Source organism: Colobus angolensis, unplaced genomic scaffold (genome assembly GCF_000951035.1).
Source record: "Colobus angolensis palliatus isolate OR3802 unplaced genomic scaffold, Cang.pa_1.0 Scaffold33, whole genome shotgun sequence".
In the NCBI taxonomy this organism is placed as follows: Eukaryota; Metazoa; Chordata; class Mammalia; order Primates; family Cercopithecidae; genus Colobus; species Colobus angolensis.
This window is the reverse complement of record NW_012116599.1, coordinates 9,945,024-9,958,275: the sequence shown is the minus strand read 5'-3', so window position 1 is coordinate 9,958,275 and position 13,252 is coordinate 9,945,024. Positions and strand designations below refer to the sequence as shown.

At 45.9% G+C, this 13,252-nt stretch overlaps 1 protein-coding gene across 1 annotated transcript in view; it reads right to left on the bottom strand.

Moving 5' to 3' along the window:
* SP100 (SP100 nuclear antigen) overlaps window positions 1-5,616 on the bottom strand; it is a 133,333-nt gene extending 127,717 nt beyond the window's left edge. Inside the window, exons 1-2 of the mRNA XM_011952040.1 lie at window positions 5,229-5,616; window positions 3,881-3,955 (exon numbers count right to left, since the gene is read on the bottom strand). Of these exons, the coding sequence (XP_011807430.1) occupies window positions 3,881-3,955; window positions 5,229-5,260 (107 nt within the window). The 5' untranslated portion in view covers window positions 5,261-5,616. The remainder of the gene's footprint in view (window positions 1-3,880; window positions 3,956-5,228) is intronic.
* Window positions 5,617-13,252: the final 7,636 nt, after the last annotated feature.

Sequence of the window (13,252 nt, the reverse complement as noted above, 5' to 3'; positions counted from 1 at the left end):
TATAGAGAGAGAGAGAGAGAGAGAGAGAGAGAGAGAGAGAGAGAGAGATACATCTTCTATGAGCTCTTAGTCAGGAGGCTACTGGATAATGTGGTAAACCAAAATGAGACAGTAAAGCAAGAAAGAGGTATACGTGTAATCCACAAAACAAGACCCAACACAGGAGAGATGTCAAGCTTCGGAAGGTCAGCCTTGGAAACTGAAACTGACCAGAACTGATGGAATCAGGAGAATGGATAATTCCAGGAGGGCTTCCCCAAGAAAGTAAAATGGAATTGATAAATAACCCAATGTGTCTCACTGTACTGAGAAGAATTTTAGAATTCTGCAGAGTGCTTGGGAAGAATTCATAGTGAGGATACACAAAATCCAAGCAAATATATGAGGGCAATAGTTATTTGCGGGGGTTTGGGGGGATGTTGCACAGGAAAGGAAATGTAATTATAATACAGTAGATGACTTGGTTGTGAACAACATTTAAATAGTCATCATAATGGTAACACTGATTACTGATGAACCTCCAACTGTAATGTATTATGAGAATGGATAGGGAATGAAAAGGAGTGTTACGGAAGAAGTCTTCATCTTCTGTCCTATTATGTGAACAAATTAATGTCTGAAACTCGAAAAATTACAAAGAGCTGTATCAGCATATCATTTCAAATTACAGAAGTAGACACAAAAGGAAGAGCCAAAAAGCTAAAGATAATCCATTTGGGAAACTGGACATGGACTGGGAAGATGGCAGAAAGAACTAGTTGTGTTTGTGAAGGCCTTATTGACTGATACTTTAAGCTATATATATGTTTTACTTTGGTGAAATTAATAACTGAATTAATAAAATGTTTCAATATAATTTACTCTGGACGAAACAGAGTAAAAGAGAAAAATGATACAATTCTCAAAGATTCTTTAGTAGGTATTTTGATAAATATCCTATACACAGGCCTGATTAAAAGAAATAACTTTTAGTAAACCAGAGCCAGCAGAAAATGTCCTTACCTTGAAAAAAGGTGTCTATCAGACAGCCTCAATGTAAACATTATAAGTATTCCCCTCGAACTCAGGAACAAAGCTAAAATGCTCAGTTTTACTGTTACTATTCAGTATTACACTGGCAGTCCTGGCTAATGCACTAAGGCAAAAGAGAAAGAAAAAAGTAAGACAGAAAAAGAAAAGTATACGGTAAAAGTATAAATTCTGAAAAAGAGGAGGCAAAGCTGCTACTAGAAGATGTAATTATTTCTCCAGAAGGCACGAGACAATATTAAGAGGGAGAAGACCACTTAGTAAGACTCCTAAGCACAAGATCAGGGAACTCAAATCAATAGATTTCCCTTATGCCAGCAAGAAATAACTAGAAAATGTAATAGGAAAATGAATTCCTGTTTACAAATACAATAATGCCTAGCACTAAAGTGACCCAACAAGGTCCCAAGTTCAAAGAATCATGAACAGGTGGAGAGATATGCTATGTTTCTAACTGGGGTCATTCAGGATTTTTTTTAAAATATAAATTCTTCCTAAATTTATCTGTTCATTTAGTGTCTCTCAATTGAATCCCAGTAAGGTAGGTTACAGAACACTACTTATAAAATCATAGTAACTAAAACATTTCAGTATTGAAACAAGAATGAAAAACAGAACCATGGATCAGAACATGGGTCACCAATACAAATTCATACGTAAAATTTAGTACACTAGTTCCCTTGTACCCACAGGGGATGTCTCCAGGAGCCCCAGTGGATGCTTGAAACTGCAGATAGTACCAAACTCTGGATATACTATATTTTACCCTATCTATACATAAATAAGGCACAATAAAAGATTAATAACAATATCTAATAATAAAGTAGATCAACTGTAACAATGTATTATACTAAAAATTATGTAAATGTGGTTTCTTTTCCTTTCTCAAAACATCATACTGTAGATATTAACAACCTCAGCGTATTATCTTTTTCTTTCAGGAAATTTCACATTTTCACCTAAAAGAAGCACTTGACGGCTTCTCTTTGGCATATCTGAATTGCCAGCATCAATCTTCTTGTGCTTTGGGGCCATTATTGACTAAAATAAGGGTTCCTTGAACACAAGTTCTGCTATACCAGGACAGTCGATCTGATCACCAGGACAGCTACTCAGGGACTCATGGGCTGGTAATGTCAACATTGTGGATACCCTGGATAAATGGATGGTTCAGATCCTGGGCAGGATGGAGAGGGACAGCATGAGATTTCATCACACTCCTCAGAATGCGAAGTATCTTAAAATTCATGAATTATTTTCTGGAATTTTGCATTTAATGTTTTTGGACCAAGTTTTACCGCAAGTAACTGAAATTTCAGAAAGTAAAACTGTTGATAAGGGAGGACTACTTTAGTTAATAATGGCATAAAAATATCAAATATCTATGAAGGAATCTATCTAGCAGAAGGGCAAAACCTTCAGAGAGAAAAATACAAATTTTAATAGGAAATATTTTAAAAGTAATAATATACATAAACCATATTCACGAGATGGAAGTCATAATATTATAAAGATGTCCATTCTCTTCAAACTGATTCACAGATTGAGTGCAGTTCCACACAAAATCTCAAGATTTTGACAGGCGAATTTGGGAGTCTAAGACATTCCGGAGGAAGAGGAAGAGATTTGTTATCTCAGATGTCAAGAGTTCCTGAGAAGCTGCCATCACTATGGCAGGGTGGTACTGGCATAAGGAGGGGCTATCACAGGCCAAGGGCAGAGAAGAGAGAACACAGAAGCACACCCTGCCTCTATACTTCCAAAAAGGGTAGCACTGCGAATCAGTAGGGAAAAGGATAATTTCATCAATTCGTGGTGTCCTCAGAAAAACTGATAAGAATCAAAACAAAGACTTCAAACTGTAGCTCAGACAAAAACCAATTTGATCTCAGATAAAACAGGAAATGTAAACAAAAAAAAAGTTCATTCAGATTGTGACTAAGCAAGCGGGAAGTTTGGGGTGACCTGCCTGGGCTGAGCCTGGCTTGAGGCGCTGTAAAGCCACCACAGGCACATGGAACACAAGATCAGACAGAATCAGTCTGGAAAAATAACTAACAGACAATAAGGAGAATATCCCAAAGTTCTTAACAGCACAGGCAAACCTAAATAAAGCAAGACTGTGAAGATTGAATGGCAAGAGGTTATGGAGCTTGCAGAGGTCTAGAAACAAATTAAGATCCCTCCTCAAAAATAAACACTCAATTTTTTAAAAATTAGAAAGGACAAGAAACAAGAAACCTATTCAAAGGTAATTGTCATGGAGGAAAAGTTCGAGACAACTATTATGAACACAAAGTAAAAAACTGAAAAGATGAAAGCATAGGGGCAAATAAAAGCTGTGAAGGCTACAGTGGCTCCAATGTAAGAATATTTCTGTTTAAAAATCCAAAAAAATTTCAGAGATCTTAGAGGAGGAGCTCTTCCTGGAATAACGGTAGTAGCGAATCTGCTACCTTCACACAGGAACAACTGTCAAAACTGACAGTGCTCACGGAAGTTGTCAGCATCACCTCATTTATAACAAGGGTGCATCTATCTTAACAAATCCATATCACAAGAGGCTTATATGTTACATTTTAAGCTTTAATAAGATAAAAGTCACCATATACAAAGGTCATGGACAAGAAAAGTATATTTATACTTACAGAATATTTAGTGAATTCTCCCATATTATGAAAAAAAAAAAAAAAAAACGACAAACACCTCAACGGAATCATATTGGCAAAAAATAAACAAGCAATTTATAGAAGAGGGAATTTAAATGGGCAAGAAACATGAAAAGCGGTTCAATTTTCCACATCGTAAGGAAAATACAAATTAAAACAAGATGTAACTCTTCGTTCATCACCTTTGCAAACCGTGGCTGTGTGCAGGAAGATGGTTCGTCTCATTTGCTATTGGTGAAATACATTCATTCAGACTCCTAGAAAGACAATTTGGCAGGACCAAGTAAATAACTGGACCCTGTGCCTCAATAATTCAATTTTTAAGGTTTAGAGATAAGACAAATACTTGTATAGATGTAAAACCACCCCCCCCCAAAAAAATCATTGTTATGATAGCTTATTGGTAAATGTGAACAATTTAAAAACAACCTAAATGTTCTTCAGCTGGAGAAGAGTTAAATAATTATCATATATCAATTCTATGGAATAGCATGTATAAAAAGAATGAGGCAGATCTATATGTATTAAGGTTAAAAGATCTCTTAAGTTTTCCACTATTAAAATAAGTAAACATGCAAAACGCAGACTAGCACATGCAATGTAATTTATTACAAAACAAGAACATAAATTATGTATTTACAAAAAATGCATTAGATACATAAATGCATAGAAAAATATAAGAAAACTTGTGCCCAAGACTCTTCACAGGACTGGGAAGGGAAGCTACAAGAATGGGTGAGTAGTAAAGATGACTTTTTCCTTAATATACTTCTCCACTGTTTTAAATTTAATGAACAATAATGTATAGTGTATTTCTTTTCTATTAAAAAAATTAAAAGATTAAGTAATGCTATTTCTGAATTCGTTACTACAGAAAAGATAGGATTTCCTTCTCTCTTCTGGTCAGAGGTATCCCCCATCTTGGGACAGGAAATTGAAGTAAAAATGAAAATATTTAGGCTTTTGCCACCTTGGGCCTTTTTCTTCCCTTTCCTTCTTTTGATCAAGGTTGATGGTATAAGAACTCAGACCCTGAACCAGTCATGGGAACAGCCGACAGATGCCCCTTGCCAGCACAGGTGAGATCACAGCGTCTGATGTTTAAAAGTAAGCCACATTTTTACCCTGGAGTGCTTATTTTCTAAACCACCTTTTTGGACATGACATATGTGAAGGTAGAGGAAGGCTGAGGGATGTGAAAGGGTTCAGAGATCATGAGGAAACAGTTAATCCCAGCCACCAACAACTGCTATGTTCAAGTGTCCCGGTCAGCTGAGCAGTAGATCCAAAACAAGAAAGTCACGTGTGTTATGGCAAGTTGGACTCACACCAACAGCTGTCCTGCTCCCGTTTAAAAAATCTGATTTCCCCATTACACGCTCTTTCACTTCATTATATTACATCGCATACCTATGTTCTTGCAAAGAAGGATTAAACTAAAGCGAAGCCTTAGGCACAAACTGAACTAAAGGCATGAAAGCTCCAATACTGCCACAGATAAAGGTTAAAGGAAGAGAGGTAAAGACTCACCTGGTGCTCAGGTCACCGCCACCATCTGCCATCTTCTTACCCTAGGCCCTGCCTGGGCCTCAGAGCCTGGCCTCTGAGCCCCTCCGTGGGCCCAGCCTGTGTGCAGTGTGGCTGCTCAGGCCCCAAGCAGGAAGTCAGCCGACAGACTGACTCAGAAAGGGCTCCGCCCAAATGGGGAAAAGAGAAGTGAAAGTATTTATTTAACCTCCTGCTGGCTATGAACACTGTGTTTCTCCTCCTTTTTCACTCCAAGGGGTTCTCAGCTTTTCTGACATGTGGCAGAGGGTTGGAGGAGAGGCCTGACAAGCAGCAAGACCTGCAGGACCAGGGAAGGAGGGCCCAGGGGACTAGCAGGGCCAGCTCCCGGGAGTCCACTTGTTTGTGCAATGGACAACAAACAAATTTCCTTGAACCAAAATTGTCCTTAGCTGTTCTGCCCTCTAAGAGGGGGCATAGTTTACATGGGAGCTGGGGGGGTCTCCATGTTTGCCCCTTCCCCTTGCTGAGATAGCTGGGGATGGAAGGTTGGAGAGTTGGAGGGAAAGCCAGAAACTTTTAAATCTTCTCTCAGGCCCATTGGAGAACCTGAACTGGACTAAGGTAGGTCTCAACACTGGGACCCAGGGCTGGAGAGAACCAAAATGCTCAGCATTGTAACCTGCGGAGAGTGTTCTTAGCCTTCCTAGAAATCAACCAGACGTAAGAGAGAACTGTCCACACCCCTGGGACCAGATGCTGGAGCCAGCATGGTAAGAAAGGCAAACACTTTACATGCAAGGGTTTAAGGAATCTTGACTATGGGGCCACCTCGCAACAGCCAGGGGTGAAGAGAACTTCGGAGAAGTCACTGGAATCTTGAGAAGACAAAAGCTTTTCATTGGAGGCGGATGGAGGTTGGAACCCAGATGATCTAGACATGGAAGGGCAGGGTGGGTCCCGCTGGGGGTTCTATCTCTGCCCAGATTTTCCATTTAGATTCTGATTCACCATTCCTCAAAGAACAAGAAGTGACCAAGAAGACTTGCTCTACATCAGTATAAAGTCATAGGTAAAGAAATAGAAGCAAAGAGCGCATGAGAATGGGGCCACGGGACACAACCAGGGACCAGAACTCCAGGCAGAACCATGAGGCAGACAGGGAGGCAGCTGGGAGCCTGGGGCACTGGAATCCGGGGCCCAAAGTCAGCAGAGGGTGGAAGCCAGTGAGGATTCAGGGCCAGAGGGGATGGCGCTTCAGAATGATGTTTTCCAAATGGCATTCTACTGAATCCAACTTTTTCCAGCTGTGAATAAGGATGCTTGTACAGGTACATTTGAAAATGTGGGAGAGGGGGCTTTCTACCCTCACTCTACTTCTGCCCTTCTTTTCCCCATGAGTGAATGACCAGGCACCAGGACACTGGTGAGGACAGTTTTTCCGGTGGGCAAGGTCACTGTTTCTATCAGGCACTGCACACCTGTAGGTCTCTCTCTCTTTCTCTTACTCTTGCTACCCCCCATGACTCCCCAACTTTATGGGGCTGAAGGGTTAGTAAGCTGAGCCTCTGTCTGGCACAGCTGTCCTTTGATCCCAGTCTCCATGAGGCACATTGGCCCCAAGAAAGCCTGGCATGGACCACACCAGTATGCTCTGGTGTGGTTCACATTCTCCCCTCTTGCTGCCTCTGGGCAGCAGGCAGGCCCAGGCCACTGAGCGGTACTGACATAAATGTGCCAGCTTTTCCCTGGATGTGCTTACGGGCTGCTAAGAGCAGCACCTGGAATTCCAGACCAATGAGCCACAGATTGGCAGGGGATTCTTTAAGGGTTGAACTCCGTGGGCAGACATGCCCATGCTGGGGCACCTCTTGGCAGCATGGAAGGAGACGTTCTTGTCAGATGAGGTTGGAGACAGATGAGCATGCACCATGCTCTGCTGGTATATGGAGAACCTGTAGGCCTCTGTGAAGAAAGCAAAGTTTCTTTGATCCAGAAAACAATGTCAGACACACCTGGGTTGGGAAAGGGACAGGACCAAATTAATAAGTCGTGCGAACTTCTAAAAATCCTGCTGGATTATTTAGAAGGAAATAATGGAACTCCCGCGGCATTGTCCATGGCTACAAGGAGCACAGGCAATAGGTAATGTTTCTGCTGTCACAGAAGTAGTTCCAGTTACTGGAGCCTGGAAAACTCAAAAGCAGGAGAGGCAGTGATTGAGGAAGGACCACAGGCAGGGCACCCAGCCAGGTCATGGGCCTCATACATTTCACCAAGAGCAGCTTCAGTTCAGACTTCAGTGGTGTGGCTGAGGCAGGAGAATAGGGTCTGGAGGCAGGGAACCTAAGGCCATTTCATGCTAACTTTGTAGAACTAAATTGAAAGGAAAACCCTAACTTTCCATGCCTAAGTAACAAAAGGTCCAGAGGCTACTCCCTTTGCAAACCTCCACCTTTTCTGTGGGGCAATGGGAAATTGAAAGTACCTATGGGCCGGGCGCGGTGGCTCACGCCTGTAATCCCAGCACTTTGGGAGGCCGAGACGGGCGGATCACGAGGTCAGGAGATCGAGACCGTCCTGGCTAACACGGTGAAACCCCGTCTCTACTAAAAAATACAAAAAAAAACTAGCCGGGCGTGGTGGCGGCGCCTGTGGTCCCAGCTCCTCGGGAGGCTGAGGCAGGAGAATGGCGGGAACCCGGGGGTCGGAGCTTGCAGGGAGCCAAGATGGCGCCGCTCACTCCAGCCTGGGCCACAGAGCCAGACTCAGTCTCAAAAAAAAAAAAAAAAAGAAAAAAAAGAAAGTACCTATGTATAATTGTTTCTTTTGCACCCAATCAGATGTTTGCCTAGGAGTGTAACTTTGTAACATTACTTCAAAGTTAAGACAAAAGCTTTTCATTGGAGGCGGATGGAAGTTGGAACCCAGATGATCTAGACATGGAAGGGCAGGGTGGCTCCCGCTGGGGATTCTATCTCTGCCCAGATTTTCCATTTAGATTCTGATTCATCATTCCTCAAAGAACAAGAAGTGACCGAGAAGACTTGCTCCAAGTCTCCCTTTGCATAGAAGTGCAAGTCTTCCTTTGCATAGAAGTGCAACTTTGTAACTTCGCTTTAGCCTGTGATTTGCATAGCAGTGTGACCTTTATAACTTCACTTCAGCCTTTGATTGGTTGCTTTCCACAACCAATGAGACTGATTGCAGGCCACCACTTCATTTACATGAGGTGAGCACCAAGTGGTCAATGGGAAACCTCCAGCGGGTATTTGGACCAGAGAAGATTCTGTATCCAGGACCACTGAACACGGCTCGTGCCTGGTCCCACACTGTGGAGTGTACTTCCATTTTCAATAAATCCCTGCTTTCGTTCTTTTGTTGCTTCATTCTTTTCTTGCTTTGCTGTGTGCTTTGTCCAATTCTTTGTTCAAAACTCCAAGGACCTGGACAATTTGCAGTCAAGACCCTCTACTGGTACGGGTGATTCTTGAACCTGGGACCCCCAAGTGGGAACCAGAGGTCTATCCCTGAGATGAGGTCACTGGCATCATGGACCAAAGAGTTTCAGGGCAGGAGGCGGCTGCAGCAACAGCACCACTGGGACATGAGAATAGAGAACCTGGCCACCCTCCAAGGGACGTAGAAGTTATGAGTGAAGAGCAGGCGCCTGGGATATTTAGTGGGAGCACCCACTCCTGCCTAACTGTCTCCTTCTAGGAGGTGGAACACCAATCAATCAAGGCCCGGTCCTCGCCCATCTTCTAGGGGACTCTTCTCTAACTGGGAGTGGGAGTGAGCTTGCTCCTTGCTGGGCCTCCCTGGAGTCATCCTGCCTGCAGAGACCAAGACTCTGTTGGCTCCTCCAAGCTCAAGTGCACAAGGACAGGGGCCTGTGTAGTGTGGGGGAGGGTTGGAGCAGCCTGAGGCCATGTGACTAAGCCCAGTTCTGGAGTTCAGTGTTGGGGGTCCCTTTATTGCCACATATCTAAGCCACATCCCCAATCCAGCTTTTATCAGGAATAAAGCTGGTATTTCGATCCCCATCTGTCTCTCCATTTTGCCTATATCTCAAAGGGTTCAAGCACATGGGTATACATCTCTCTTCTCAGGTTCTCTTCTATCTGTGCCCCAGATGGCTAGAGGCTGGGGTCATAGCTCCTTGCAATTGCATGATTGTGATGCAATTATCCCCTGGGCTCAGTGGGCATTTGGTGGCAATATTTCAGCTTTTAGGAAGTTGGGTGAGACCAGGCTTGTCTGATCCTCCCCGGCCCACTCACCAGGGTCCCCTGCTCAGCAGAGCCTCAGTGACTGGCCTAAAGATGGAGCTTTGGACACCTGAGCCTGCCACACTGTAAGATTCCAGTGGGATTGTTGGAGGTGGAAATGTGATTACTGCTGTTGGAATGGAGTGAATCCTTGGAAAATGGGCGAATGGGAAGAGGTACCCTGGCAGGGGAGGAAGAGGCTATGGGTGAAGGGTTGTAGGGAGTCAGAAAGACAAGGGGAGCATTCATTGGACAACACAGGAGCCCCTCTGAACACCTTCTGAAGGTGGGGACCATTCATGAGAAATCCCGAGGACGCCCTCAGTCCTTGTGCAGCACCAGGTGGAAACAGACTGGCCCAGGGCCGCCCCTGAGTCCGCATCATCACGCAGGGTCCTTCAGCTGAGCCCCTGTCGTATCTGTCGTTAAACATCCTCAGATCCCTGTCCCCTGGTAACTGACGGACAGCACAGGCTCCTGGTGGCCCATGGGCGCCACCTCATGCCTCCTTTCTGAGGCCACCCAGCCGGCGAGGCCCGCCACGGACACACCGTGAGCACGCGCAACGAGCAAGGGGCCTGTGACCGCCATTCCGCGTGTGCGCCTCCCGCCTTCCCGTCTCCGCTGCCGCCCCGCGCTCCTCCGGGCTCCGCCCCCGCCGGGCCTGCGCCCCCTCTCCCCGCCGCGCACAGCGCTGCAGCCTCTTTAGGGCTGGGCGGAAACAGAAACCGAAAATCCTCTTATCGGGATTCTAGCTCACCAAACACTTCGAAGTGTGTGGTAGCAGGGTCGTAGTTCCTTCTAAATAAAGTCGAACCCATATAAGGACTGGGTTCTGAGATCATTTGGCCCTCTGGCAGCTCCCGAGCACCACCTGCCTGCCCTCTGTTCAGCCCGTGAGGGGCGGGGGACTCTGCCCTTAGCTCCTCCTGGTTCCTGTCCTCTTCCCTAAGAGTTTCATTCCTTCCGGAGCCACAAGCGGCCCTGCCTTCTGCACCTCCCTGGAGGCTGAAGCCCTCAAGCCTGCCCCGCACCCTAAGGCCCTGCAGGACACTACTGCTGTCCTTGCGGGGCACACTGATGTGACTCGATGCTGAGCAGTTGAAAGCATTCAAAAATAGCGGGCAAACGGCAACAACGGGTAGCATGGAGTGAATTAGAAGACACGAGACTTCAAAGAAGTGCGTTTCATGCAGAGACGTTTGGCAATGCCCCAAAACCCAGTCCCGCTGAGTGAGGGGAAGGGGGCTTCACTTTCCCTTTAGTTTCACTTTGAGCCCCAACTGCTGGACTGCAGAGGAACGACCCTACAGGCTCACTATGTTTCACATTCTGGGGATTTCTGGTGGCATCTTCCTGTGTTCACCAGTGTGTCCCTGTTAGCACTTGAGGCTGTCACCTGACATATGGAACCAGGCAGCTCCATGTTGGATGCCTCCACAAGCATGGAACTAAGGCTTCAGGGTCAGACCTACCCTCAGAAAGGAGGAGGAAGGTCTTTCGAGCTGTGGTCAGCCTGGGGTCTCTTTGTGAGCCTCAGGGTGCCAGTGAGGCAGGGTTGGACACCACCAGGAGTGGAGGGAGCCTGGTGGCTAGGGCTGGAGCCAGGAAAGGCTTGAATGAACAATGCAGCCTTTTACCAAGTCTGCACTCCTAATACTTCTGCAAACCTCCATATGTCTATTACTTTCATCATGGTAAGACGGAATGGCCCCCAGACTGTCCTAGATCTTAGGACTGCTAGGTGATGCATGTGTGGCGAGGGAAGGAGATACCTGGTGGCCCCTCCAGATGGTCTCCACCAGCACCTGCTGGGCAGCGGCTTCTGCTTCTTTGGGCTTGCAAGTGGGTGCCTCTATGAAGAGGAGGGTCCCTGGCAGGTTCCTCAGTATTGCTGGACAGAATAAAAGAAGAGCAGGGTTGGAAAGTGTAGCTTCATGAAGATTTAGCGGTTACAAGACAGGTTATGAGACAGGAAGTACAGTTTTATCACAGGCCACTGCCCATCTGCCAACCATTGCCTGGTGGAGATGTGCAGGGAAGGGGTGGAATCTGCCTCTCCACAGGTGCTCCTCATGGGAATGTGGGTGGGAGACAGCTGACCAGAGCACTGGGGGGCTCTCCCAGGGCACCTTTGCCTAGCAAGGGCTGAGAAGACCCTGTTTTGAGGATGAGGTGGGTCTTGTTACACTGTCAGTCATAACAGATCTGCTGTAGGGGAAATCCAAAATAAAGTCTAATGAGCTCTCCCCAGGGCCAAACACGTCTTCAGAGCTGGTGGGACAGTCCTGTGCATTTCTCCTAGCTGGTGCACATGTTTCTCATGGGTACAAATGCTGTGCTCAGGGAACAGGTTGACATTCTACAGGGCCCCAGCCCACTAACACAGGAGAACCACCTGGTCTGGCTAGGTCATGAAGTGGCCCTGGGAACCAGGTTTTGCTGGATATCCTGTGTCTCACCTTGGGATAAGGCTCTCAGGGTAGGTGGGCTGTAAAACTGCCAGGTGGAATATGGTTCTTTGGGGAGCAGATGGCCTCCACGGTGTTCTGGTCCAATGTCTTTCTGGGCAACATACTGACAAGTTGTGCTGGTTTCCAAAACAATGACATTGAAGTTGGAAACTCATTCATCTCATCTGCTACTGATCCATTTTCTTGGTGTATAAGGGAATAGAATAAAGTGTAATCCATTTCTACAGCTACTAGCCAGTTGAGAATGGCCAGTGGACTCAGTCTAGTAGGTGACACTCTCCTTTCTGGAGAGAATTAGAGACCCCTCTGCACATACCATCAATGGCCTATTACACCCTCTCTCATGAATAATTCTAGAGGGTGTTCAGTCCATTGAATATGGAGGCATGGAAGTGAAGGGCTCACATTTATCCCAGAGCCTGGAGTCCAGGCTCAGCTGTGATGACAATAATGATATTCTTGAGCTGTGCTTGTAAGAATCCAGAATTGGAAATTGGGTCCTTCCCCACTGGGGACATGAGGAAGTGGGGCCAGGATTTACCATTTGTCATTCAGACAATGGCACATGCAGGAACCCAGGAATCATTTCTTGTATTTCCTGAATAAGGACAAAACAAAAAGTACCAGCCAGCTCCTGCACAGCACTCTGGGCCACATGTACTGACACAGACGTTACAAAAACATCTAAGAGCAGACACATCCACTGGCATGCAGAGTGCACCAGCCATGGGCACATCCCATTCTCTGAGACCCAGAGGAGTGAACACAGACACCAGAGAGAGCCAGAAGTGGCGGCCACATCATTATATGGCCAAGACTCAAGGTCCTGAGATCTCAAGGCTGGAGTCCTGCATCCTCCTCCCCACCCAGACTCAGGCAACTGTGGATGAACCCTCTGGAGGATGAGGTGAACAGGAGATGGAAAGTGGTCCTACCCACCTTACTGGCAGCTCTGGCAGGATGCAGTTAAATATGCAACCAAATGTCTCAGCAGAGAAGTAACCCCCTTCCTTGAACAGGCCACACCCTAGTTTCCTGCTTAATATTGGTGGGGACACACTACACAACTCAAGACCGTGCTGTCCTTGTATGAACCGGTGTAGACTCTTTCAGTCGCACACACCATGCGGTTCAGGGAAAAATGTGAATAAATATTTCAGGAGAGAAATATATCGGTGTTGATGTAATGTAGTAAGGGGTAGTGTAGCTTCATGTCAGATGAACAGTGACCATTCAGCCTTTGCCTCCGCAGCACAGGGCAATGGGGAAACAGTTACCTGCTCCCATGGACCCAAGGAACTTG